Genomic DNA, 25,931 nt, shown 5'->3' with positions numbered 1-25,931 from the left:
AGACTTGGGTATTCTGGTATATAAGGTGACTCCACCAAATAAAACAACAAAAACCACTTGAGTGCCTACTAAGTGCAAGGCCCAGGCCCAGAGGTGAGGGTGTTTGGGCATACCTCTCCCTGCATTCTGATTTACTTAGGCTGGGACTTGCTGTGTTCACTGGTGGTCAGGGTCACTCCCAAGTTCATGTAAGAGTTCCATGATGGCAAATCTGTAACTTTCTATATTTCCACCCGACTTCACCTCTGATGCTCTCCCTTTGATTTGCAAAATGCAGGCCCATAGGAAAACCTCAACAATCCTGTAGGCCTCACAGCTGATGTGGCCCAAGCTATGCAGACCATGTTGGTACCCTGCTGGGTGGAGTCACCACGCTTGGGAGATACACTGCTCTTTTTGTGAAAGGCAGGCCCCCCCGCGCCCCCCCACAGTGACAAATGGGCTCTACAGTTCATGCATTCCAGAGGATGCGCTCAGCTTCCAGATGGGAGCACCACCAAACAGGTTGTAGATGGAGAGGGAAAAGGAAAAATTAAAGCTATTAATATGCTGGAAGGAATAAAGAGACTGGTTTCTTAAGGGGGTCCCTAGGATGTGACTCAGGTTCCTCAAGCCAGGGACAGCCCACTTTCTTTCCTATCCCCTTCTGGGCCCAATATTTTGGCCAAAGGAGGGCAGGGCTCAACCCCCTTGACCACAGGAGCCTTACACACATTCCATTGTTTCCTGCCTCCTCACTGAGCCTGTACTAAGCCAGGGGGTGCCTCACTATTGCTATACCTAGGGGGATAAACTCATTTAAATCAAACTGTGAGCAGTACTAGAAATAATGTTAAATTAAGTATAGGATAGTGCTTCCTGTGACAATTTTTCATTGTATTTTATTGATTTATTGATATTTATTAATTAAAAATATGGGACGGCACACACCAGGGTGTATAGTTGTAAACAGATATATCGAAATACGTATTCCTCATCTCTCTCCACACACAGACAGCCACGTATTCTTGCTTTCAAGGCACTGAAAGGACTCACCCTTCAGCCTTATCTTTACAACTTGCCACCCTGGAGTGGTGTTCCCTACCAACACATACATCCGGATGCATTTATGAGTGTATGTATGATCTGCAGATGTTTTATTTATAAGTGGCCAACACACTGCAGCATTGAAACATGCATTTACAAATAGATATCTGTTTTATGAAACCCTATTCCTTTGTTTTAATAGCTGAGCTATCCAGCCATAGCATGATAATGTACAAGGTAAATGCGTCTCCACCTCTAGAACCTGTTCCAAGTTTCCTCAAATGTGACTAACTGCATGAATTTCCCAACCATCAGAGATCTGGCCCCGTCAAAAAAAAAAAAAAGACCAGTTTATTCTAGACATGAAACCTGCACAGTTATAAATTGCAGGGGTTTTAGGGGTGAACTTTAACTTGAAACTACCCTGAAAACTGAGATTTTGCTCCAGGGGTAACATGAAGAAGAAAACTACCTTCATGGAAAAAGCACTTATGATATAAAAGGGAAACATATGGCTATTTTATATTTGGGGATGAAATCTGTATTATACAGAAGTTTGGGTGCTTAAGAGTATTTATAAGGATGAAATACAAAGGCTAAAAACCTTTGAACCGATATCTTTAAAACGATTACTATTTAAAGTGATGAGAGAAAACTAGTCAGAATTTGTCCTGACTGCAATAATCTAAAGACAGGGAATGGTATGCAAAACATTAGAAAGAGTAGACTATAATTATTATTTATTAATGCTTGATGCTAACGTTATTCTAACAGCTTCTGCGTTGTCAAATCAACAATCTGCACTAAATAAATGACCATTTGGGAATTGTTAGGGAACGTCTCTGTTCCTCTCCCTGCTTGACTAAAAACTGTCATTTGCAATCAAAGAAAGCGGCCTTGGAGCTGAGAACACAGCACTTGCAGCCTTGTAGTTGTCTCTTTCTGAGGAAAGACCAAAGATTCACATTAACTTGATCTTTTGCAGCCAATCTAATTTCATTCTACACGAATCCAAGAGGACTTCACACCACATTCAGAATTTCCTGTAGGACTACACTAAAAACTTAATATGCTGACTATCTTCTCTGTTATCAATTCTCTGAATTCTGAGAGGCTGTAATAGCAAATGAGGACAAGGAGTAACCTAGATTAACTTGTGACCCTTGAGTGTGAGGCAAAGGAAAAGAATTCTGCATTAAGTTTCAAATTGGTGATGGGTTTTTAAGAAGTGAAAACTACTATCTGAGGATGTGAGCTTCAAAAGCACCCACTGAAATGAAGTAAATAATATTGGCTTTGCTGAGTCTGTGGATGCTTTAAATCCCATTCTGGTACTTTTAACAGAATGTTAAGCACAGATATGTAACTGGAGAATTCTAATGTAACTAAAAAAATTTACTTACCATCAATTCCTCAGGTGCTGGCCTTTCTTTTGGTTGTTTTCTCATGCTGTAAGAGAAAAACTCATATTATCTATATCACTTGTAAATTTGTGCTATAATTTCCACCATGGACTATTTCTCCTGGAATTTGAATGTTTTCAAAATTCATCATGTTCAATTCTTGGCCAAAGCACTAGCATGTATTCCCTCTCTTTTATTTTGGCCTTCAATTAATCAGATTTTGGGGAATCTCATGAATCAAAAACACAAAGATTTTTTGGGGGGAGTTACTCTTGCAATACAGATAAAGAATGAATTTAAATTTATCCTAATTCTACTTCTGAAACTAATGTGAAAAAAAAAAAGCAGCAATGTTCGTTTCCTGACTCAGTTGTTAATTCATTTCAAACAAATTTAGGGAACAATATACTTCTTTTTTGGTAACTGAGATAAGACAATAAGAAAAGAAACATGAATATCAGGTCAAATGAGAAAACATCTCATTCCTTCATTATTACTCCAAATGACAAGTAATATATAAAAGAAGTCAGGTATCTAGATAATGCTACAAAACTACAAATGGGTTATTACATTATCTCAACTTTCATTTATTTTGGCTATCATGTAAGCTGATAATTCATTAAACAGCTGTGGGAAAGTTACGTTTGTTTAAGCTGCTTAAAGAATCACATTCCTCCTGCAAAATATTTCGTCTTATGTGCAATAGTCATAATTAGTAGCTATAGCAGGTACTTAGCTACGTGATGAAGCACCCAGTCATGGGACTGAGGTAACTGTGGGGTAAGCTGCCTACTTGATGGCCGATTTATACTAAACTCAGAGTATCTGTGGGATGAAGTCATGAAAAGAGATTGCTGCTTCTATTACTTGGAAAATCACACAGACACTTTTTCTTTATATAAGGCAACCTCAAACAAGCAAGAAAAAAAAAAAGCCCTTCATACAATCTCTGCATTTGCTGACAGTATTTTTTTTTTTTTAAGTACAGAGACCTAATGATCATTTGGTAAACAAGAACCGTAGTTATGAACCATTAATGACATCGAGGACATTTGCCTTCCCTATAAATAACCATATGCATCTCTCAAATACTGCATCCATTAGCAAGTAATTCAAGCTGTCTCGCCAGTGGAGTTGGTAACAGTCTTAATCTGACATGCCAAAGTAGCTGTATCTCTTGGGAAAACAAGGCTATTACCCACTATCATTTCTGTTTTGGCTTGACATCTGTGGAAATTTCAACACAGGTTATCCCTCCCTCTGTCTCCATAAAACTTTTATATAACAGCTGATTAATTTTTTGGACAGAAGGCAGGCAAAGCCCTATCTGCTCTTCTCCCTCTCTGCTCAGAAAGGGCCCCACCCCCAGGTTGGTCTCAGACCACATAGTAGGATAAGCACAGTAGTCACGGCACAAATCCAACATCTCGGAGCGGGTGATGCCAAAACCTGGCGCTCCAGGCAGCTTGGGAATCACATGGTTTGTTTTTCAATTTCTGCATTTCAAAAAGGGATATTCCCATCATGTGCTTCTGTTTCTAGGAATTTCATGTAAAGGAAATTAAGAGAGACTGATACATATTTCTAGATAATGGCTCTAATATTAATGAGCTTAGAATTCTAGTGTTAAACCAATACGTACCCTTTTTTCCAACATGGCATATTTTGGAAATAAAATGTTTGCAGAGTGAAAACAGTTTTTACAAGCTACGGAATATTATGTAAGTATTTTAAATAAACAGAAATGGTGTTAATAAAAATTTTAGAAGTTGGGAGTTAAAATTCTCTTCCCCACATATTCTCCTATGGAATATAAACTACACGAGACATTTTTATTAAGAGGTAACATATTACATTTAGTCAAAAAGGTGATAAAGCTCGACATTTATATTAAGGAATATTTCTTGGTTTCACTTTAGCGGCATCATCAGATGGATCATGGGGGGGGAGGGGACAGTGTACAACCATTTCGGTTTAGCAAGGAATCCTGAATGCACCATTTTGTGGCACCACAGGAATGAAGGGCTCATTTTCCACTAGTGGATGCAACTCTGAAGGGGCGATGAAATAAGGGCTTTGATTGAAGGAGGGAAAGAGAAGTAAAGGTTCTTAGGAAGGAGTTCCAGAATGTCCAGAACAGCTGCTAGTTAGTCCTGTCTCCTGCTTTGGGGTGGTCAGCTCTCTGCTCCTAATTTCCTTCTCTCTCTCTCTCTCTCTCTCTCTCCATGCTGGGGTGAGGGAGAGGGCAGAAGGATGGCAGCGGAACAACTAGGCCTTCCAAGACCACATGGGTCCTTCTGAATAGGGGAGAGGTGGATAGTGTGAAAGGGATAATAAAGGAAAACGTCATTCTATGGGGAGGAAAAAGGCAGAAGGCTGGAAAAGAACCCTTGGCAGAAAAATGCCTGTTCCCTCAGGTGTAAAATGACAAGGGGTTGCCTACAGACTCTAAGGGCCCCTTTGATCTAAATCCTGTGGCTCCTCTCTCAGTTCTTATAAAGGTTAAAGTGGGCCTAGTGGAACTGTGTCTTCATAGTCTCTCAAACATCAAAATTCAACGAAATGGGACACCACTATTGTGTCTAAAATATAACCAAAGGTAAAAGTTATTTACTGAAAATCCAATGAATTAATAAACTATGCTGCTTCCACTAAGTGACAGACACTTTTCTGGGTAACTTGAGGTTACATTAATAAAAATAAGCTTCATATGTCTGTTCAATAGGGGCTATAAAATTGTGTATTTCTTAAAAAAAAATTGGATAGCAACAGTACCTGTGCTCAAAGAAGGAGCCTGATTCTCAGCAGTTTATTAAAACAGGAAAAAGCCTCTAAAGTACGTTTATGACCCTTTGTGTAAATAACGTTTACATAATTTAAACAATTTCTTCATCTTTGCTGCCCCATCTGCCCAAGGCCCCGAAGTCCCTCCCGTCTCCAAAAGGAAGGAGGGAGAGCCATAAGGTCTCACGGAGCCGCAGAGTTAATGGCATGTATCATTTACATTGAGGGCATGGCATGTTTGCAAACGGGCTCACCACTGAGTGATGAAATGTACAAATGGCTCGGAGAACTCTCCAACCGGAAGGACGGGTGAATCCTGGGATGGAGGAAAAACAAGTCACCAAAAGTCACAACAATTCCTTTTCTTTCTTTATACCCTCCACCCCCAATCCCAAAGGAGCATACAAAGATGAATATATAACAAGGATTCACCACCATGTGGAAAGGAAAATAAGGCCTCATCCAATTAAAAAAACGGTCTACACTCTCTTCCACATGTTTATGTAAAAATGCCAAATTTAAAGCCACACACATTTTACCATGGTGAGAAACATGAGAGCAAAGAGGGAAGGGAGGTGAAAAAAGGACAATGATAGCCACAGGGTAGGAAAGAAGGTACGAAAGTGTAAATGAGAAATTAATGATTATTTAAGTAACACACAAATGGTCTTGTAATTAACAAAGAGCTGTGAAATTATTCTTGTGTTGACCTTTGTTTCTTTTATTGGGTTTGCTATTTATACTTCCCTTTTTATTTACATTTATTAGTATATACAGCTGCTCTTAACTGCTTGCCCCTAACTGAATCATGTGTGTCAAGTTGGTTTTTTTTTTTTTTTCACTTTAATATAAAAGCTTTTTAAAGGGGAAGCCGTTTCCTGAAAAGGAATTTCAGCCTATTTGCCAGTCTAGGCAAACTCATCATATGAGAAAGCCAGTGAATTAAGGACACAATGAAAAACGCCCACCTTGCCCACGAACAGAACTAGGGTGGAGGTGGCAGTCACTCAAGAGAGCAGAAAACTACACAGCAACAAACAACAACTACCATGTAACACAGGGAGCAAACCCCATTACCATTTGCAAAGGAAGGCTTTAAGAATTTAGGAGTTTTTTCAAGAATGACAGAGAGCGCCACTGTGTTTATAGTGTAACGGCTCAGAATGTAATGAAATTACACTGCAGAGTACTTTAACAGTCATCTCATTAGACCTACAGTTGGAACAAGAGAGCCACATAAAGTAGGCAGCTGCAAATGACTCCATTCTCATCTATTCTCATTTGCTATTAAAAATACCTTTCGGCAGCTTTTTTCCTCCCTGACATCCCTACACAAAGTGCCCTGCAAAGTATGATACATGCATCTATTTAAATTAACAAAGGAATGACTTATTTTAATCTCACTGTGCTTTGGAGTGCTTTGGCCATTTGGATGAGCAATATATCATTACATACAACCTTCCAGCGCTGCAGGCAAGAAACTCAGAGCATGCAGCATTTGGTGGGAGCCAAACAATTTCTCTAGCACACAACTGTGTCAAATGCATGCATGTATTCATTATTGAGAACAAGAGGAAATAGCTTTGATGTAGTGGAAAAAAGAAGATGATAAAAGCACCTCTGCAGTATGCGTGTCATTATCAATGGTGGCAGATAGATACAACTGCACAGCCTCCTATGTGATTAGTAAATATACATATAATTGCTGTGGCCAATTATCAGAAAAATGAGATCGGTAATTACAAGACAGAAAATTAACTAGAACTCTTATTAAGGCTTTGTTTCCAAATCAAACAATTGGAAACTACCGGAAAATACAATTAAATCAAAGGGAACTGAGGGGGTCAAAGGAGCCAAAAAAAAAAAAAAAAAATCCCAAAGTTAAAAAAAAAAAGGAATGTGAACCAAATGTTTCTTAGTTTTTGCATATCTGTCCTCTTTGAATTGACATTATTTGTCCAGAAGAGGGGAAGGTTAGTAATTGTAAACTTAAAATTCTCATCAATAGAGAAAGGCTTCCAAGAGGAAAGGAAAACAAAGGAAAATGGGAGTGAAATAAAATCTTGCCAAGTTCAAAGGATTACATGCAGGCATTACATAGAGAGGACGTGAAAGAGGGTGGGGGACGATGAAATAGTCCGCTCAAAAGAAACAAGGCACGCAGTTAACATGACAAGTCCCCGATAAAGGTACTATAAAATGGTCACAGAAGTCCTATCAGTTTGAAGAGCAAAAATAAAACATGGTATCAATTTCAGCCCAGTCTGTTTTAGGAAAGCCATATATATCACCAAGCCTGCAAGATTCTACAAGGCCCAGTTCAAGAGATGACATTTTACTGTCTCAAACACTATTAGTAAAAAGACAGTTCAAAGTCTGAGGTACAAAAATTATGGACTCTGATCAGGTAGTTAGTTTTCTAAGTCATTCCTTTCTGAAATTTTTTTGGAGGCTGTAGTACTGGAAGTGTCTGAGTAGTAGCTGCTTTAAAATGAATGTTTAGGAAAATAAAAGCCTACTGTCTTAATGTGGCTGAGTATTTACCAAGATGGTTAAAATTCTAGACTGGTTTTATACAAAGATCCTGGCATAAAACGTGATGCTAATGTGGGCCTCATTTCAAAGTATGATACCAAGAGTAAATTAATGAATTATAGACTAGGCAACTTGATGAAGATGTCATTTTAACGTGGATGAGAAACAAAACGAGGAAACTGTGACATCTTTGCATGGGTAGTTAATTTTATTTAAGACCTGATATTGTAGCCTGTTAAGTTCCTCATAATATAAAACTAAGGAACCCTGGGTGGTACCCATGAATAATTTATTTCACTTGTGAAAATGCCAGCCCAAGTCAACTTTGCAGAACCACAGAGAGTGGATTCTCATCTCAGTGGTGCCTGGAAAGAATCAGTCATGAAAGATGCGGGGGGAAATTCTAATCTCACAAGCATAATGCCAGATATTTCTTTTCATTAAAATCCACGTCTCCTGTGTATCTCAGAGGAGGATTTTCTGAGATACAGAAGACTGACTAGTGGGGGGCGGGTTCAGAATGCCACACGCAAACACGGGGTGGGGGAGTCCTCTGAGAGCCTCCAACTCCACAGAAGCACGCAGGCTGTCAATCCAAAGAAGGCAAATGAACAGACTTGACAGTATTCCCCATGCTGGAGGATTTTTAAGTATACTTTTCTCACTTTTAAGCAAGTAAAATTAGAAGTTAGTTTAAATCAGGATGTAAAAAATCTCCGAGAAACTGTCTATTTCATTATCTAATTCCAACCTGTGCGAAGGAGGGAAGGAGGCTCGCAGTAAAGCCACTTCAGCATCGCCGTGGCACCCAGGGAGGCAAAGTAGCCAGTCACTGTGGGGTTAGAGCGAGACAGAACCATGCCGAGGGGTTTGGAGGATCTCGTAAAGTCACTGCTGCTACTTATCAAAAATGTTCTCTGTGGAACACGGGTTCAGGCAAGATGAAGAAAAAATATATTTCAAAAATGTAAACACAAATTAGAGAAGCAGTGACACCAGCAACTCTCAGTATTGGCTGAAATGAACTCTAAATTGTTAATAAAAGTCACTCTCTTTAAGACCCTGGGTGCCATACTTCACCTTGAGGGCTTTTGGGGGGATACTCTTCTGTTGAACTTCTAAGCATGGAGGTATGGAACGAAACAGAGGACACAACCTTAACCAAAAGCCTTGACCTGAGATTCCGGTCCTGAATCAACTTTAGCGTCCTGCTAAGGGAAACAGGCCGAATCCTGTTATGGAGCAGGCAACCGTTATATAAAAACAGCTGCTGCAGCCATTTCAGTAAGCAATTCTGGTCATCACGGAGGACAGTCTCCAAGTCTCAGAGCTTTTGGGAACTACCTGGTCAGCCCCTCCTGCTAAACAACTGGAACACAAGCAGGCAGCACGCTAGAGAACAGCAAAGGACGAGAAGAAAGTTTGAGTGATGCCTTTGCCTTGTGAATAATGAACAGTTCAGGAAGGTCAACCCATTACAACAGAAACTGTTTAATTATTAATTATGTGCAATCTATGAGCAAAAGGACAAGTTCAGAATGTTTAATGTATGCTAACTTCAACTGGACTCTCTCTGGGTATTTTGTTATTAGCACTTGTCAGCAAGGTACTCAAGCATAAAAAAGGTAAGCAGCAGAAAATCTGAGAGTGTATGTATGTGTGTGTGTGTGTGTGTGTGTGTGTGTGTACCTGCAACAAGGTGGGGGAGGGGAGAAGGAGGTCCAACTCCAGCCACAACTGCTGCTGGTTCACAGGCAGAGTAAGTGTGCCAAAAAGTACACTTTGTGGTCTTGAGAGCAGGTAAGTAAGTTGGATAGTCCAAATAAAGAAAACATAAATGAGAAAAATGCTTTTGAAATGACTTACTGAAAAGGGAAATCATTATTTTAAAGGCATAGTTTTTTTTTTTTAAGCCATGTTGTTTCTTGGCTTTAAAGAATCCGTGTCATTAATGTTCAAGCACATGCTAGCATGCACACACGCATGCACACACACACACAAGTGCATGTAAAACTGGTAGAATCTGAATAAATTCAGTGAATGGTATCACGTCAATTTCCTGGTTGTGATATTGTACTATACTTATAAACTGTTACCATTGGGGGAAACTGGGTGAAGGGTACATAGGATCTTTCCATATTATTTCTCACAACTGCATGTGAATCTGAAATGATGTCAAGGGCTTCCCTGGTGGCACAGTGGTTAAGAATCTGCCTACCAATGCAGGGGACACAGGTTCGAGCCCTGGCCTGGGAAGATCCCACATGCTGCGGAGCAACTAAGCCCGTGCGCCACAACTACTGAGCCTGAGCTCTAGAGCCTGCGAGCCACAACTACTGAGCCCACGTGCCACAACTAGTGAAGCCTGCGTGCCTAGAGCCTGTGCTCCACAACAAGAGAAAGCCACGACAATGAGAAGCCCGTGTACCGCAACGAAGAGTAGCCCCTGCTCACCTCAACTAGAGAAAGCCCGCGCACAGCAACGAAGACCCAAAGCAGCCAAAATAAATAAATAAATAAATAAATAAATAAATAAAATAAAATAAAATAAAATGATGTCAAAATAGGAAGTTTAAAAGTAAAAGGGTAAGGAGCTATTTTTGTTTAAACTCATGAGGTCCAGATTTTTAGCAGAGCTCTGCTTTGAATAATGGAGAAGCCTGGCATAACTATTTAACTGGAAAAAAGTTGAGGGGCCTTTGCTTTACAAATATACCTGAGGATCTAATTTTTGCCTTTAATTCATAATTAAAGATGACAATGGAACCTGACAATGATGTGGTGGTTAATTCAGACACTGATAGGGCACAGACACAAAATGCTGTATAAAAATGATACAATCATTCATTACTTATTTATTGCTTCACTCATTCAACAATTTTCTTGACCATCTACCATGTCAAAGGCACTGGGCTGGCACTGTGGGATGACTGATACTTGATCCATAGCCTGGAAGAATTTGTGTGTTGTTCAGAGGTATAGGACGTGCACCCCTAAGAGTGACAGGGAAGAAACTTATTGTGAGAGTCTGGAGGGCTGTGAGATACCGTTTTTGCTCTCCCACTTTCTTCCTTCCTCACTTCCAGAGAGCACCTGGGGGTGAAGGGACCTTGAACATCTTAATCTGTGTTATGTTCCTTTCTCTTTGCAAAACAGACATTCCTTCAAACCAAGCTTTTATACGTATTGCCAGTAAAATGTAAAGAAGATAGAAGGACAACTTCTCAAAAATCTCAAGGTGTTGGCCACACTGGTGAATTCTGAGGTCAGTTGTGCTGTGGTTAGATTAAAGCAGGCAAATTAAATGTAACATGGCAATCCTTTTTAACAGTTTTTAACAGCCTATTTCTAGACTTCTTGGTGTCAAGCCATCAAGCCAACATGTTAATTAACATTAGAGAATCACCTGCAGTCTGACCAGTACTGAGAGTTATGCTCTAACATTTTAAAAATAAATCTTTTAATTCAAGTCTAATGTTCCTTTGGCCTGGCCCAACAATTTCTGGTCCTACACACTAGGGTTCATACTAACTGGCACAGCTCTCCTAGATCACTCCACATCTATCTGCAATGCTGGGACTGAAGGTTGTTTGTGATTCCAGTGGCTTCACATCAGGCAGGACAGCATTTTGCCTTACCAGATCCCAAATTGTTTTTTGATCCTTCACTGTTCACTGCCTTAAAATAGCATCTTTGTGAGACAACTGGCAGAATCCACAGGACAAATCTGCTCTTGACCGGGGAGGAAAACTCGTTTATTTGGGGAGGACACAAAAAACAAAAAAACTGGACTCTCGGGGCTTCCCTGGTGGCGCAGTGATTGAGAGTCCGTCTGCCGATGCAGGGGACACGGGTTCATGCCCCGGTCCGGGAGGATCCCACATGCTGCGGAGCGGCTGGGCCCGTGAGCCATGGCCGCTGAGCCTGCACATCCAGAGCCTGTGCTCCGCAACGGGAGAGGCCACAACAGTGAGAGGTCCACGTACCGCAAAAAAACAAAGAAACAAAAAAACAAAAAACTGGACTCTCACCTTTAAAGATCTCCACAGAAGAAATCCCAAAAATCTACCTACCCAAAGTGTAATGCAATGGTAGATTCTGGGAAATTAGCTCAGTTTTAATATTTTGAAGGCCCTCAATGTTCACATCTATAAGTTTTTGCTATAGTAGACTGTAGCCAGGGGAAAAAGGCAGTCACATCTCATCAGAGAGAGAAAGGTGGGAATGGATAGACAAATGCTCAGAGAATGACTCAGCCCAGTTAAGATATTAGTAAACCAGAATTCCACACCAGACTTGTACAAATTCAGTCAACGCCTGTTCAAAACACCTAGGTTACTTAAAAATATGGTCACTCCATCAGGAAACAATCAGTATTTTGACCCTAAGTGTATTTTTGATTTCACAGTGCAGATGGAACTGACCTAATCTGCAGGGTGCTATGAGGGACAGCGCTGGGGTGAGAAAGAGGCTTTGAGTTTAGGAAGGCTTGCAGATGGACATCATCAGAAAAGGAAGTCTCTGAACCTCTTCAGCTGGAGACCAGAGAGCCCTCATCTTCCTCATCCCACTCCACGTCAAGCCTTGAGCAGAGAAAGTGAAAAGTGATTCAATTTCCACACTGGGTCACCCCATGCTCTGGGTTGCCAGACGTGACAAATTACATGTGTGGGCATTCTGGTGTGAAGTTCTATCCACTGGGTCCCGGCTAACAGTAGCTGTTCATTTAACTTGTCTCAGATGGACCTGGAACCAGGGGCAAAAGGCCTGAATTTTCGCCAGTGAAACACCCACCTTACCCATAAACCTTTAAAACATGGGAGAGGGCTTCCCTGGTGGCGCAGTGGTTGAGAGTCCGCCTGCCAATGCAGAGGATACGGGTTCGTGCCCCGGTCCGGGAAGGTCCCATATTCTGCGGAGCAGCTAGGCCCATGAGCCATGGCCACTGAGCCTGCGCGTCTGGAGCCTGTGCTCCGCAATGGGACAGGCCACAACAGTGAGAGGCCCGCGTACCGCAAAAAAAAAAAAAAAAAAAAACAATGGTAGAACCAGCTATTAGCCAAGTGCAACCAGATGGCTTATAAAAAACACAAAATGTAAATTAACAGGTCTAAAGGAATCTCTGAAACTTGAGATTATACAGATTTTTTTTCCTATTTTCTTTTTCTCCTAAATGTTTTGGCAGTTCTTCAGTATTGGGATAAAAGAGAAGAGAAACAAACTTTGTCATTTATGTCAAAACTAACCCTTCATTTTTTGTCATTTAAAAGACTTACATTTACTCAGAGATTTTCTAAACATATGGCAAAGATCTTGGTGTTTCATAAAATTCCTTGAAAACAGGTAGGTGGAGAACTGGAAAATGAATTAACCTCTTAAGCCATATTTGCAATTGCTTGCTTTCCAAAGCCAATGAACATCTTTTTTCTTTTTATTTTAGGTCTCTCGTTCGTCATAAGCTATAGTGTACAGTATTATTTAGAGGTGCCTAGCTGAATGGTACACACACACACCTGCACACTAACTCCCACATACACCTTCCTTTTCAATGGCTTAGGCAGAGCAGCAAAAAACATGCTTGTCTCATACCAAAGGGATTTCATTTACAAAAGTAAAACCCGTTATTGTCCCCTCTCTCTCTCTCTGTAGCCTCCCAAGGCATTTCTATTGCTTTTTCATAAAACACTACTGCAAATAATCAAGCATGACCACTGACATCCACGAGATTGAGTTTTAGGAACCATTAAATGAGCTCACCCTCGTGGGAAGCCTCCTGCTCAGGCTAGTCTAAAGGTAATTATTCAGCAATGCCTACCTGTGGTTTTACCTTGTCCCTATATAGTGTTTGAATTTCATACACTGGTAAGGTCAGGTTTTTTTTCCTCAGGAAAAGTCCAGCTACACATGTTTGGATCCAGGACCTAAATTATAATGTTAATATACACACTGCCATTTCACCAGGTCCTATGTGTAGAAATGCTGATTAAAAGCAATCTTAAAGGTAGGTCAGGGCTTCCCTGGTGGCGCAGAGGTTGAGAATACGCCTGCCGATGCAGGGGACACGGGTTCGTGCCCCGGTCCGGGAAGATCCCACATGCCGTGGAGCGGCTGGGCCCGTGAGCCATGGCCGCTGAGCCTGTGCGTCCGGAGCCTGTGCTCCGCAATGGGAGAGGCCACAACAGTGAGAGGCCCGCGTACCGCAAAAAAAAAAAAAAAAAAAAAGGTAGGTCAAAAACTATATTAAACGAAAATGAAAGAGGAAAATCCAGGAGTGAAAAAGAACCCTTAACAGGCGCCTAAATGAAAGGAATCATTCCTCTTTTCATAGGTGAAGGGTTAACATTGAAACAGCTGAACTACATCCACATACCATTCAAGGGCAAGAACCTGGCAGGTCCATGTCCTGAAAAATCAACAAGCCATAACACTATCCAGATAGACTCAGGGAACTTGCTGAAATCCAAAGTCCACATCGCCACACTGTGTGTCCTCCTGAATGTTCACTCGACTGTTAGTTAAAATAATTACTGCCATTTGCTACCTGCACTGCCAGTTATGGATACAGGGAAAACAGAACTTCCAGTGGCTGCATGGTGTAGGAGTGTCAGGGTTATTTGCTTACACGTTTTTATAAACAAATTCAAAGGCTATGTTGGCTGTGACTTGGAGGCTGAGAATTATACGTGAGATTGTGCCATACCTGGTTCCATAAAGTAAACAGAGAGAAGGGAATTTAAAGCTGGTTAGGGCTTCCCTGGTGGCGCAGTGGTTGAGAGTCCGCCTGCCGATGCAGGGGACACGGGTTCGTGCCCCTATCCCGGAAGATCCCACATGCCGCGGAGCGGCTGGGCCCGCGAGCCATGGCCGCGGAGCCTGTGTGTCCGGAGCCTGTGCTCCGCAACGGGAGAGGCCACAGCAGTGAGAGGCCCGCGTACAGCAAAAAAAAAAAAAAAAAAAAAAAAAAAAAAGCTGGTTAAACTGATGAGATACCACATCAGTTTAAAATCAATCAATAGGAGAGGAACAAAGAGAGGAACAGGGAGGGAGGAAGGGAGAGGAAGTGAAAAAAAAATAGAACCACATACTGTGAAATGAACAAGTTCAGTTAGAACGTTCATCAGGATTTGGAAAATCATAATGCCATCTGCTACTCTGGACCTCAGAACATCAGGGGTCTCGTGGGCCCAGACACTTTCATTTCCAGGAGGAAGGAAGGAACTTACACTCCCTGGAATGCTGCCTCCATCCTGGAATGAAGGCAACACTCCAGCCGACCAGTTTGGAATCTTTTTTGAGAACATTTGCACTGTTCACAGACGTGTTTTCCCTGGTTTAGGGAAAATTAACAGCAGGCAAAGTGATTACAGCAACTCGGCAGTGAGGCAGAGCAGTGCCCCAGCCCGAACTGCTGGGTAACTGACCCTGGCATCCAACTTGGGCTCAGGGTGTGTCGGTCCCATCACGGTGGATTAAATGAGCATTGTCCTACGGCTGGATGAGACTTCACAATAGAGCAACACATGTTAAATGACAGCAGCCAAAACTGGCCCCACCAGGCAACTGCCCATTCACAGAAAGCTATTCACAGGCCTTCACCACCAAGAAATTAATTCATTAATAATACATCACGCTTCGTGGACAATTCAAAGAAAACAACACAAAGCTACTTGTCTAATGACTGTCTAAAGATGCAGAATTTTCCCTGGTTTAAAAAAAACCTCCAAATCTAATTGACTTACTGAGATCAAAATCACAGGGATGTTTATGTTTGATTAGTAAAAAAGAAGAAACAGAAAAAGTCTATCCACTGAATTCATTCAGTGACATAGGAAATAATAAAAATATAGATTTTTTTCAGCAGTCACTAATAAAATCTGACTTTATGTAACTGTATTTATTATTTTTTTGTAACTGTATTTAAAAAATTATTTTTTCCTACTTTAAGTGACTTTATACATTCTTCAGACTATCAGGAAAATTTCTGCTTTTAACTTGTTTCTTCTGTTACATTTTTAAAACTTCCCTCTTTCTTTCTCCTTCCTCCCAACAACTCATAAATATGAATTAAATATAATTATAAATGAACAGACATGAACTTTTGGATTACTGCTGTGTTTTGGTAGAATCTTAATGTCATTTCTAAAGAAACAGTTATTACCAATAGAACAAGTAATTACTAAAGGAATCATGGCCTTAATGCTAACCTATTTTCAATTTTCAAACCAGTCAAACTGCATTAATTTAAACATACTGGACTTTTCAAAGGAGGTATTAGATTTCTAAAGGTTGCCTTACATAAAAGGAGAATATCGGTTTTCAGGATCCCAATTATACATTCCTGACACTATGAGACAGAGGTCTAGTTAACCATATTGCTGGAGGACACGACTATTGTATATCTACTTGTATTAACTTACCAAGTTTCTAATGCCTTCCAGTCATTAACTCATACAAGTTACAAATAACATGAAATCCCACATCATCAATACCCATTTATGCAAGTGGTCAGAGTGTCAGTCACTGTGGTGGGAAGCTCTAGGCATGCACGGGTCACGTCGGACAGCTCAGGCCATCGAGTCTTGTCTCACTTTAAACTACCTGCAGTTAAGTGTTGTGAAAGAAAGAGGCCATCCTAGGATGCTGGAAGCAGGAGGGATGGGGGATGTTCCTTTTATTTTTTTGCTAACTTCAGAAGCCAGAATTATGGCGAAGTCCCTCAGGCAAAAAAATGAATAGATATTATTCCCTTTGGAGCTGGTTGATACCACATTTTGAATTCCAGGGGGGTATTATTAGATAGCCATTTTCCACACCCTCACTCCCCCACTCCCACCCCCAGAAAGCACCTGCTACGTTCACAGCCCAGCAGCTTCTCAGTGAACCAGCCCTCAGTTAACCTGTCCAAGAATGAGTGATTCTGCATGAATGAATTTTTAAAAGATAACAGTGGTTTAAGAGCCAAACCTTTTGTGTACATAAATCTTTCTAAAAGGAGTCAATCTCCTCTCTGCCAACATAAACAGAATATGCAGAAGAGAATTCAATTATTTCTTAAAGACACGGAGTCATTCTTACAGACAGCGAAACTGAACTGTGTTGCAAGATACTTCTGCCTTTGGGGCATGTCTGCAATGCTTTCTAAGTTGTCTGCTTTTACAGTTTTAAAAAATAATCTCTTCCTTTGATGCCAAAAAGTTCAGCTGTCACTTTTTGCTTCCATCAAGGACAATTATAGTATAGTAAAAAGAGTCCCATCCTTTGTCCTTCAGTTTCCTCATCTGTAAAACAGAGTGCTGTGGGAAAGCAACATGACATTGGGGAACACTGGGGAAACATTTTATCAACCATAAGGGTTAAGGCTAGACTTCTGAATTTTGATAAAGGACTGTATTTATTAGCTAGATATCTCCTTGTCATATACTATTACTTTTTGGATTGTTTTCTCTGAGGTCTTAAAAAAAAGAAGTAGTAAGTTCTTATAATTATGTGTACATTTCATTCAACAAATATTTATAAGTGACTACTGTACATTAATTAGGTGCAGTACTAGGAAGATAGAAATAAAAAGCCTAGGAACTTAGAGTCTAGTTGATAAACTTCTTATAACTGGGTCTGAAACAGGAATTGATACAGTTCTGAATGAGGTGCTTGGTGTTGCCCTACGAACTGAATGCTAATTATCTTCTTCCCACCAAGTGTGCGTGTGCCCCAGCTCAGTGACAGTTTGACTGACCAAGCCAAATGCTTCTTCTCTGACCCTACCTCCACCCTCTGCTACATCCAATTACTCACCAAATTCAGTTTATTCCATCTCCTGAATACTCTTCAAACATGCTAAGGCTGTCTTAATGCAAAGCCCACATAATTTCTGATCAGGACTATAAGCACAGTAAGTTCCTAACTGTCCTTCCCAATCCACTGTCCACAACCCCATCAGAGTGATTTTTCTGAAACACAAATCTGGTTCTGTTGATCCTCTGCTTAAAACTCTTTCACCTCCCTCCCCTCCATCCCTGCAAATGCCTTCAGGCACAATGTGTAAAGATCCTTCTAAATGTAGCCATTGCCTCATCTCTTTTAATACTTTGCCAAGCACTGCAGCCATACTGAACTCCACACGGGCCTCAAGTATCTCTGAGGCTAACTCCTACTGGCCCTTTGGGCTTCCCTTCTCTGTGGAGCTCTCTGCTATATTATCACCTCCTTCATTATCCTTCCTCTCTGTGTTTCCTCAGCACCTTGTCCACACTTATAGTATATGTAGAATTTATATGACTGCAAACATCATTAAATGCCTTGTCATAAATACCCTTTTATGTGAGGGGGTTAAAACGATAGCCACTGTGCTCCTTTGAGAGCTCATTAAGTCTCATGCCACGTATATTGCCTGCAGTTTAGTTTAATATTTATTTATTGTTTACTTATTTATTTATTTTGGCTGTGCCGGGTCTTAGTTGCGATATGCGAACTCTCAGTTGCAGCATGTGAGATCTGTTCCCCCACCAGGGATTGAACCCGGGCGCCCTGCATTGGGAGCTCGGAGTCTTACCCACTAGACCACCAGGGAGGTCCCTTCCTGCAGTTTAGTTTAAAGTTATCTACTCATATATGACTGTTTACTAGCCTGTCTCCTGACTAGAGTAGAAACTCTTTAATGGTGGCAACTGTATCTTACTCACTCCCTATTCCCAGTACCTAGCTTTGGGATTAATACAGGTTTACAAAATGATTGTTTGGGCTATAATCGGTGGTGTTCAAATTATAATCTGTGGAACTCTAAGGACTTTTATGTGGGTGCCATGAGTGGGATGGGGACAGGGTAGAGATCTAAGCTTCCTATCCTTTGATCAAACCAGAAAGGCCTCAAAGTCCAAAAAAAATTTTTTTTAACTTTTGTTTGTCAAAGGACACCATCAAGAAAGTTAAAGTCAATCCACAGAATGGGAGAAAAAATGTAGAGTCTAGTATCCAGAATACATAAAGAACTCTAGGCACTTCCCTGGCAGTCCAGTGGTTAAGAGTCCGCCTTCCAATGCAAGGGACATGGGTTCAATCTCTGGTCAGGGAACTAAGATCTCACATGCCGTGGGGCAACTAAGCCCGTGCTCTGGAGTCCTCGCACCACAAGTAGAGAGAAGCCCTCGTGCCGCAATGAAAGATCCCACGTGCCGCAACGAAGACACGACGCAGACAAACAATAAATTAATTAATTAATAAAAAAAGAACTCTAACAACTCAAAACTAATAATTAAAAAGGAAAAACCAATTTAAAAATAGAAAATGCATTTGAATAGAATTTAGAAGAAAATATTCAAATGACCAATAAACACATGAAAATATGCTCAACATCATTAATCATAAGGGAAATGCAAATCAAAACCACAATGAGAGACTACTTTACATCCATTAGGATGACTACAATTCAAAGGAAAAAAAACCCCAGAAAATAACAAGTGTTGGCAAGTATGTGGAGAAATCTGAAACCTCATAAATTAGTGATGGGAATGTAACATGGTGCAGTTGCTGTGAAATACAGTTTGAAAGTTCATCAAAAAGTTAAACACAGGGGCTTCCTTGGTGGCGCAGTGGTTAAGAACCCACCTGCCAGTGCAGGGGACACGGGTTTGATCCCTGGTCCGCGAAGATTCCACATGCCGCAATTAGGCCCGTGTGCCACAACTACTGAGCCTGTGCTCTAGAGCCCACGAGCCACAACTACTGAGCCCACGTGTCACAACTGCTGAAGCCTGCACGCCTAGAGCCCGTGCTCCACAACAAGAGAGGCCACTGCAATGAGAAGCCCGTGCACCACAACGAAGAGTAGCCCCCGCTCACTGCAGCCAGAGAAAGCCCACGTGCAGCAACGAAGACCCAACGCAGCCAAAAATAAATAAATAAATTTATTAAAAAAAAAATTAAACACAGAATTTTCATATGACCCAGCAATTCCACTACTAGATATATATATCCAAGAGAATTGAAAACAAAACATATATCCACATAAAAACTAGTACACAAATATTCACAGCAACATTTTTCATAATAGTCAAAAAGTCGGGTCTTCCCTGGTGGTGCAGTGGTTGAGAGTCCGCCTGCCGATGCAGGGGACGCGGGTTCGTGCCCCGGTCCGGGAAGATCCCACATGCTGTAGAGCGGCTAGGCCCGTGAGCCATGGCCGCTGAGCCTGCGTGTCCGGAGCCTGTGCTCCGCAGCGGGAGAGGCCACAACAGTGAGAGGCCCGCGTACCGCAAAAAAAAAAAAAAAAAAAAGTGGAAACACCCCAAATGTTAATCAGCTGATGAACAGATAAACAAAAATGTGGTATATCCATACAATGGAATATTATTTGACCATAAATATATATGAAGTACTGATAAATAGTACAACATGGATGTACCTTGGAAACATTATGCTAAATGAAAGAAACCAAACACAAAACACCAGATATTGCATGGTCCAATTTATATGAAATGTCCACAGTAGGGAAATCCATAGAGACAGAAAGTAGATTAGCTAGTGGTTGCCAGGATTGGAGGGGAGAGAGGAACTAGGAGTTACTGTTAACAGGTACTGGGTTTCTTTATGAAGTGATGGAAATGTTCTGGAACTGAGCTGTATACTTTATATAAGAGTGAATTTTATGTTATGTAAATTATACTTAAATAAAAATGTCAAAGTAAAAAATAGAAAACAGAAATAAGTTTCTGTGATGATCTCTGAACTTAGCAGTCCTTTTCAGCTGGATAGAATGGGCCTCAGTAGAAGAAAAGACAAACTTAGACCACATGCTATTTTCTGTAGGACTAGCCCTGCTAGAAAAAAATTCCTATTTTTATTTACTTCAAGGAACGTCTGCTTGAGCCATGATCTCTACTAGGTGTGGGGATAAATCCCTGTGCTGGATGACTTCATGATACAGTGGGAGACAAACTCACAAACTAAATTTGATTCCATATGATTAACAATAATAAAGCTTTGTAAACATGCCATGCTGAATTATGCCTAGCACTGGGTGAGCATGGGGCAGGATAGAAGAAATGGGAAGGTAACAGAGACAGCTTCAAAGAGGACATCACATTTGAGCTGAGCCTTGGAGAACACTTAGGCATTTACAAAGTAAAAAACGGGAGGCCGTTCCAAGCAGAGTGAAGAACACAACCTTAAGTATGAAAGTGTGGGGTAGTCATCAAGACTAATGATGGACCCAAAGTGAGGCTGAAAAAAACATGGGTGTGAATCTCAAATGCTGTGCTAGGAGGTTCAGACATTACCCTACAGGCAGGGTTTGGCAGGATGAGATCTGTATTTTTTAAAAGATAATCCTGTGGAGGTAGGGTGGTAGGAGAAACAAGGCAGAGAGAAAAGCTTAGAAGCTTGTTATGGTTATATGTGGTTATAAAGCAGACTCTTCTCTCCATTTTCTTCTCCCTTCCCAGTCCTCTCTTTTCTCACCCCCTTCTTCAGGTATCACCCTCTTCTAGAACAGAGATGTCAGCCGCCTCTCAGTTTGCCCAGCTCATGTGGAAGTGTCTAGCTGTGTGATTAACCTCCATCCTCTTCTTTACTAAGCTGCCAGGTGGGGGTTAGCATCAAACACTGCTTCCTTCCAGCACTGGACATGTTTGCTGGCATTGCTAGAAAACATTAGTGGAGCCAGGTCTAAGAGAAGAGTCCACATGAAGGCTCTTGTGAGTTCAGGAGTTTCGTGGCGTGGATGATTGTCCCCATTCGTGACTCTTTTTAGTACCACTGTAATGATGTGCATATCCCAGCCAGGCAGATAATAGTGGAGGCTCTCTTATGTCTCAATTAAATGTTATGATTAAATAGAGTCATAAAAACTCACAGAAGACAAAGCCTTTTTTTTTTTTTTGCGGTACGCGGGCTTCTCACTGTTGCGGCCTCTCCCGCTGCAGAGCACAGGCTCTGGACGCGCAGGCTCAGCGGCCATGGCTCACGGGCCTAGCTGCTCCGCAGCATGTGGGATCTTCCCGGACTGGGGCACGAACCCGTGTCCCCTGCATCGGCAGGCGGACTCTCAACCACTACGCCACCAGGGAAGCCCAAGACAAAGCCTTTTATAAACGGAATTTTGTAATGATGGGCTATTAAATATGTTTTGGACCAAGAGAGTCTGTTCCCATCTTAAGCAAGCCCACTTTACTCCTCCTCATCATTGAGGACCCAAGGCCAGGCCCCAGAACAACACCCCCCCAGTCCCCTCGCCCCAATCTCTTCTTGTCCATCACTCAGCTGGCCACTTCCTTTCCATCGTCCTCTCCCCTATCCCCACTGTGGCCTTCCTATCAATCCTTTTCAAGCTACACACCTTACAGGGAAAGGCATCATCTCCCCTACCTTCCAGACTGGGGCACAAAGGTCCTCCTCTTAAAGCCGTGATTTGCCCTGGCTCTAGCTGTCTATTGGCCTGGAACCCTGGCATTGTTACAGTGATTCCATTATCCTGATGGTGTCATATCCAAGAAACTGTTACTTAATCTAAGGTCACAGATTTATACCGATATTTCCTTTTAAGAGTTTCAGTCTTAGCTGTGAAACACTTACATTTAGGTCTTTGATCCACTTTGAGTTAGTTTTTGTATATGATGTGAAAAAAATTCATTCTTCTGCATGTGGATCTCCAACTGTTCCAGCATCATTTGTTGAAAACACTATACTTTCACCATTAAAGGGTCTTGTCATCCTCATCAGAAAACAACTGACCATGGACATATGGGTTTATTTCTGGACTCTCAATTCCATTTCACATGTCTATCCTTATGCCAGAACCACACTATCTTGATTACTGTAACTTCGTAATACGTTCTGAAATCAGGAAACCTGAATCCTCTTTGTTCTTTTTTCCCCAAGATTGTTTTGGCTACTCTGACTCCTTTGCATTTCCATATGAATTTTGGGATCAACTCATCCATTTCTGCAAAAGAGCCCACTGGGGTTGTGACAGGGATTGCACTGAACCTGTAGACCAATTTGGGGAGCACTGCCATCTTAACAATATTAAGTCTTCCATTCCAGGAATGTGGGATGTCTTTCTGTTTATTTAAGTCTTTAATTTCTTTCAAAGATGTTTTATAATTTTCAGTGTATAAGTTTTCCACTTTGTTTGTTAGACTTATTCCTAAGTATTTTATTCTTTTTGATGCTAACCGTAACTTGAAGTGTTTACTTAATTTCACTTTTGAATTGTTCATCTTGAGTTACTAATATATAGAATTACAACTGATTTTGTGTTTTGAGTTTATATGCTATCATTTAAAAGATACTTCTGATCAGGTATAAAACATGACTTATAGGAGTTCACTTTTTACTGGTAAAAGGAATAAATAAACAGATGTATAAACCAGGGATTTGTTAATTGTCCTGCTGAGCACCTACAGATGTTAGATAGAAATTTATTTTTAGCTATAATATGCTTGAAATACACACACACACACACACACGCACACACACACACACATACACTCAGAGTAATAATCCATTTTTCTGGCTGTCATATTTTAGATAACCTGAACATTCTGAAACACAGCTGCGAACTCAAAAATGATTTGCAAGAAAGTTTCAAGCCTTTCTGTCTGACATTTATTTTTTTCCTCTTTTGACCTTGCAAACTTCTTCTCATCCTGTAAGACCTAGCTTAAATGTCACATCTCCTGATCCACCCCCAGAAAAACCCTCTTCTGGCAGAACAAACCCTCCTGTTTCTGGGTTGTACAGTATGCATCCTATAACGAAGCATAATTATTCATTTCCATACTCTTATCTTTTCCAAGTCTGTGGCCTTCTTTGGGGCAGGCTCAAGGGGGAAGTCCCCACTTCAGTCTTTACAATTCCCAGCACCTCAATCCACTTATGTCCTGGCTGGCTCCTGCCAGCCTGGGATTCGGTGACTCAGATATCACTGCTCTGTTCCCACCTGCCACATCACCAGTGTGGCCAGCCCTTTGTTGCCAGCCAAACTGGGAGCCCAGGCACTGGGGAGAGCATTAGATGGCTACATAGCCTCCTGAGTCCCAGCACACTGTATTGGCCCAGGATTTGGGACTATGCCTCTGCCTTTCTACCCTGACTCACAAATCTAATCTGCAGTTGACCTGGGAGACTTGCCTGGAAGAACAGTCCTCTCTAGGCTTGGAGGCCGCCCTGAGCATGGCCTGGTCAACTTGGGCTGGCATACAGTGGGCACTTTTGAGGACAATCTGCTGAATGAATGAACACAAGCCCACTCATTTTACTTCATCAGCCTCAATCTCTCTTCTCAGAGGAGTGGTTTGATCTTACACATACCACTTGGGTATCTGATTTCATTTGATACCTTTAATTTTGCTAGGGTCACCATCAGGAGTGCAAAGACTGAGACAAGATGATCAGATAACTGGGGCAGCCAGTAGTCAATGACAAGAATGACGAGTGACCATAGAAAACAGAGGTGATCACAGGAGAGAACACAAGAAAAGCACCAAGCAGAGCAGCACACCCATGTAGGGGTCATTTAGTTTGGGAGCAAATGGCTCTCTACACCTCAAAAAGCCCAAGCATATCACTGAGTGCTAAGGCCAAACACACAAGCAAAATGGCTGGTAAAATTCAATGAAAGAACAAGGCAAGATCCCCACAATTCTACAGCCCTAGAGGGCACCAATACATCAAAGTTTAATTCAGTACCATGTTCAAAACAGGAACCTGAGTCATCAAGAAAAGGTTATGATACCTTTTATAAACCTTTATATCAACAAAATGATATTCACTATACTTTATCAACAGGCTGCCAAGAACAAATACATTTTAGAAACATTCTTTCTAAAAAACGCAAATTTTCTCACTGATGTCAGAGCTTAAAGTAGTATCAGTTAGCTAGACAGCAAGGGCCACCTCATTCCCCAACGATATCAGATGGCTAAGGCATCATGGCACGCATAGACACACATCACTTACAATGAACCAAAGTACTTTACAACTCAGGTATTCAGGGACTTGGAGAGGGCCTGAGTATGAGTTTTACAGTAAGAAGTTCTTTTGAGAGAAGCAACTTTGAGGCAAAGATGGTATCTCTAAGACAGCACTCACATCCTGAGTTAGCCAGGTCCAAACCAGACAAGCTCTACCCCCTAAAATTAAACTAAATTTCCCAGATTTCTCTTTGGAGCCTGATTCTCTTGGTACCTTGGCTACTCATCCAGTTCCTGTTCTGTGGTTCAAATTTCATGTTCATGATTCTTACTACTCTGTTTAACTTTTGGTGTCTTTATTTGGATATGTGGTGGCTGACTCTGGCTTCATCCCACGATTCCACCTCCTGACTCTCAACTCCTGACATTCACCCCTGGCTACTCTAGCGCTGGCTCCTATCCACTTGATCTTGTTTTACTACCTCTTTGTTCTTTGCCAGGCCATGCTAGGAGGTCAAGGTACATCCACATAATAATAAATAAAGTACGTTACACTGGGCTTTGCTTAGCTATTTTGTACATGACTCCAAATATATCCATCTTGTTTGAATTAGATTCCCTTGGGGTGGTACTTTTTGATTTGACTTTTCCCGAAGAGAAACAGTATATACTGTCATTGGATAGCCATTTCATAATGAGGTATATCCCATGCCCAAAGAATAAGATGGTTCAAATCCTGGCTGGTTATATTCATTCAGAAATAGAAGCCCTAAATGTGAGATGTAAATGAAGATAGACAGTTAATTGTCCTCTGGGATCTAAAAGGGCAGACTTAGCCATGACAGAAGAGGTTCTCAAACTTTCATGTGCAAAGAGTTGGGAAGCTAGTAAAATGTAGATTCCTGGGCTCTACCCCTAGAAAGTCTAATACAGAGATCTGGGTCCAAGAATCTGCATTTTAAACAAGAGTCTTAGGTAATCCTGATGTAGTTAGTCCTTGGACTACCCTTTGAGAAACACTATATCACAGCAATGAGAAATCTGACAAACATGGGGCAAGCACAGTAATTAAAAGATCCCACCAATCCTTCCTTTCTTAGAAGCTATGATGCACCTTGCACCATGCAGCTTGGTTCCAAGATCAACTTAATGTTTGTTTTAAAAATATATGTGAATTTCCCGTTTCCATAAAAAAGATATTTGAATGTTTTTCGAGTAAATGGGAGTAGATGTCCAAGTTATAGTTTTCTCTCAACTGAGGAAGAAGTGCTATAAA

At 41.2% G+C, this 25,931-nt stretch overlaps 1 protein-coding gene across 2 annotated transcripts in view; it reads right to left on the bottom strand.

Annotated features, from left to right (window-relative positions):
- MAP2K5 (mitogen-activated protein kinase kinase 5) overlaps window positions 1-25,931 on the bottom strand; it is a 259,237-nt gene that overhangs the window by 33,746 nt on the left and 199,560 nt on the right. For both annotated transcript variants that reach the window (XM_081228777.1, XM_081228778.1), the window contains 2 exons: window positions 5,468-5,529; window positions 2,430-2,475 (listed from right to left, as the gene is read on the bottom strand). In XM_081228777.1, coding sequence (XP_081084903.1) covers window positions 2,430-2,475; window positions 5,468-5,529 — 108 coding nt within the window. The remainder of the gene's footprint in view (window positions 1-2,429; window positions 2,476-5,467; window positions 5,530-25,931) is intronic.

This window comes from Mesoplodon bidens, assembly GCF_964165515.1.
Source record: "Mesoplodon bidens genome assembly, chromosome: 3".
NCBI classification, from domain to species: domain Eukaryota; kingdom Metazoa; phylum Chordata; class Mammalia; order Artiodactyla; family Ziphiidae; genus Mesoplodon; species Mesoplodon bidens.
This window is presented reverse-complemented; position numbering and strand designations above follow the sequence as displayed.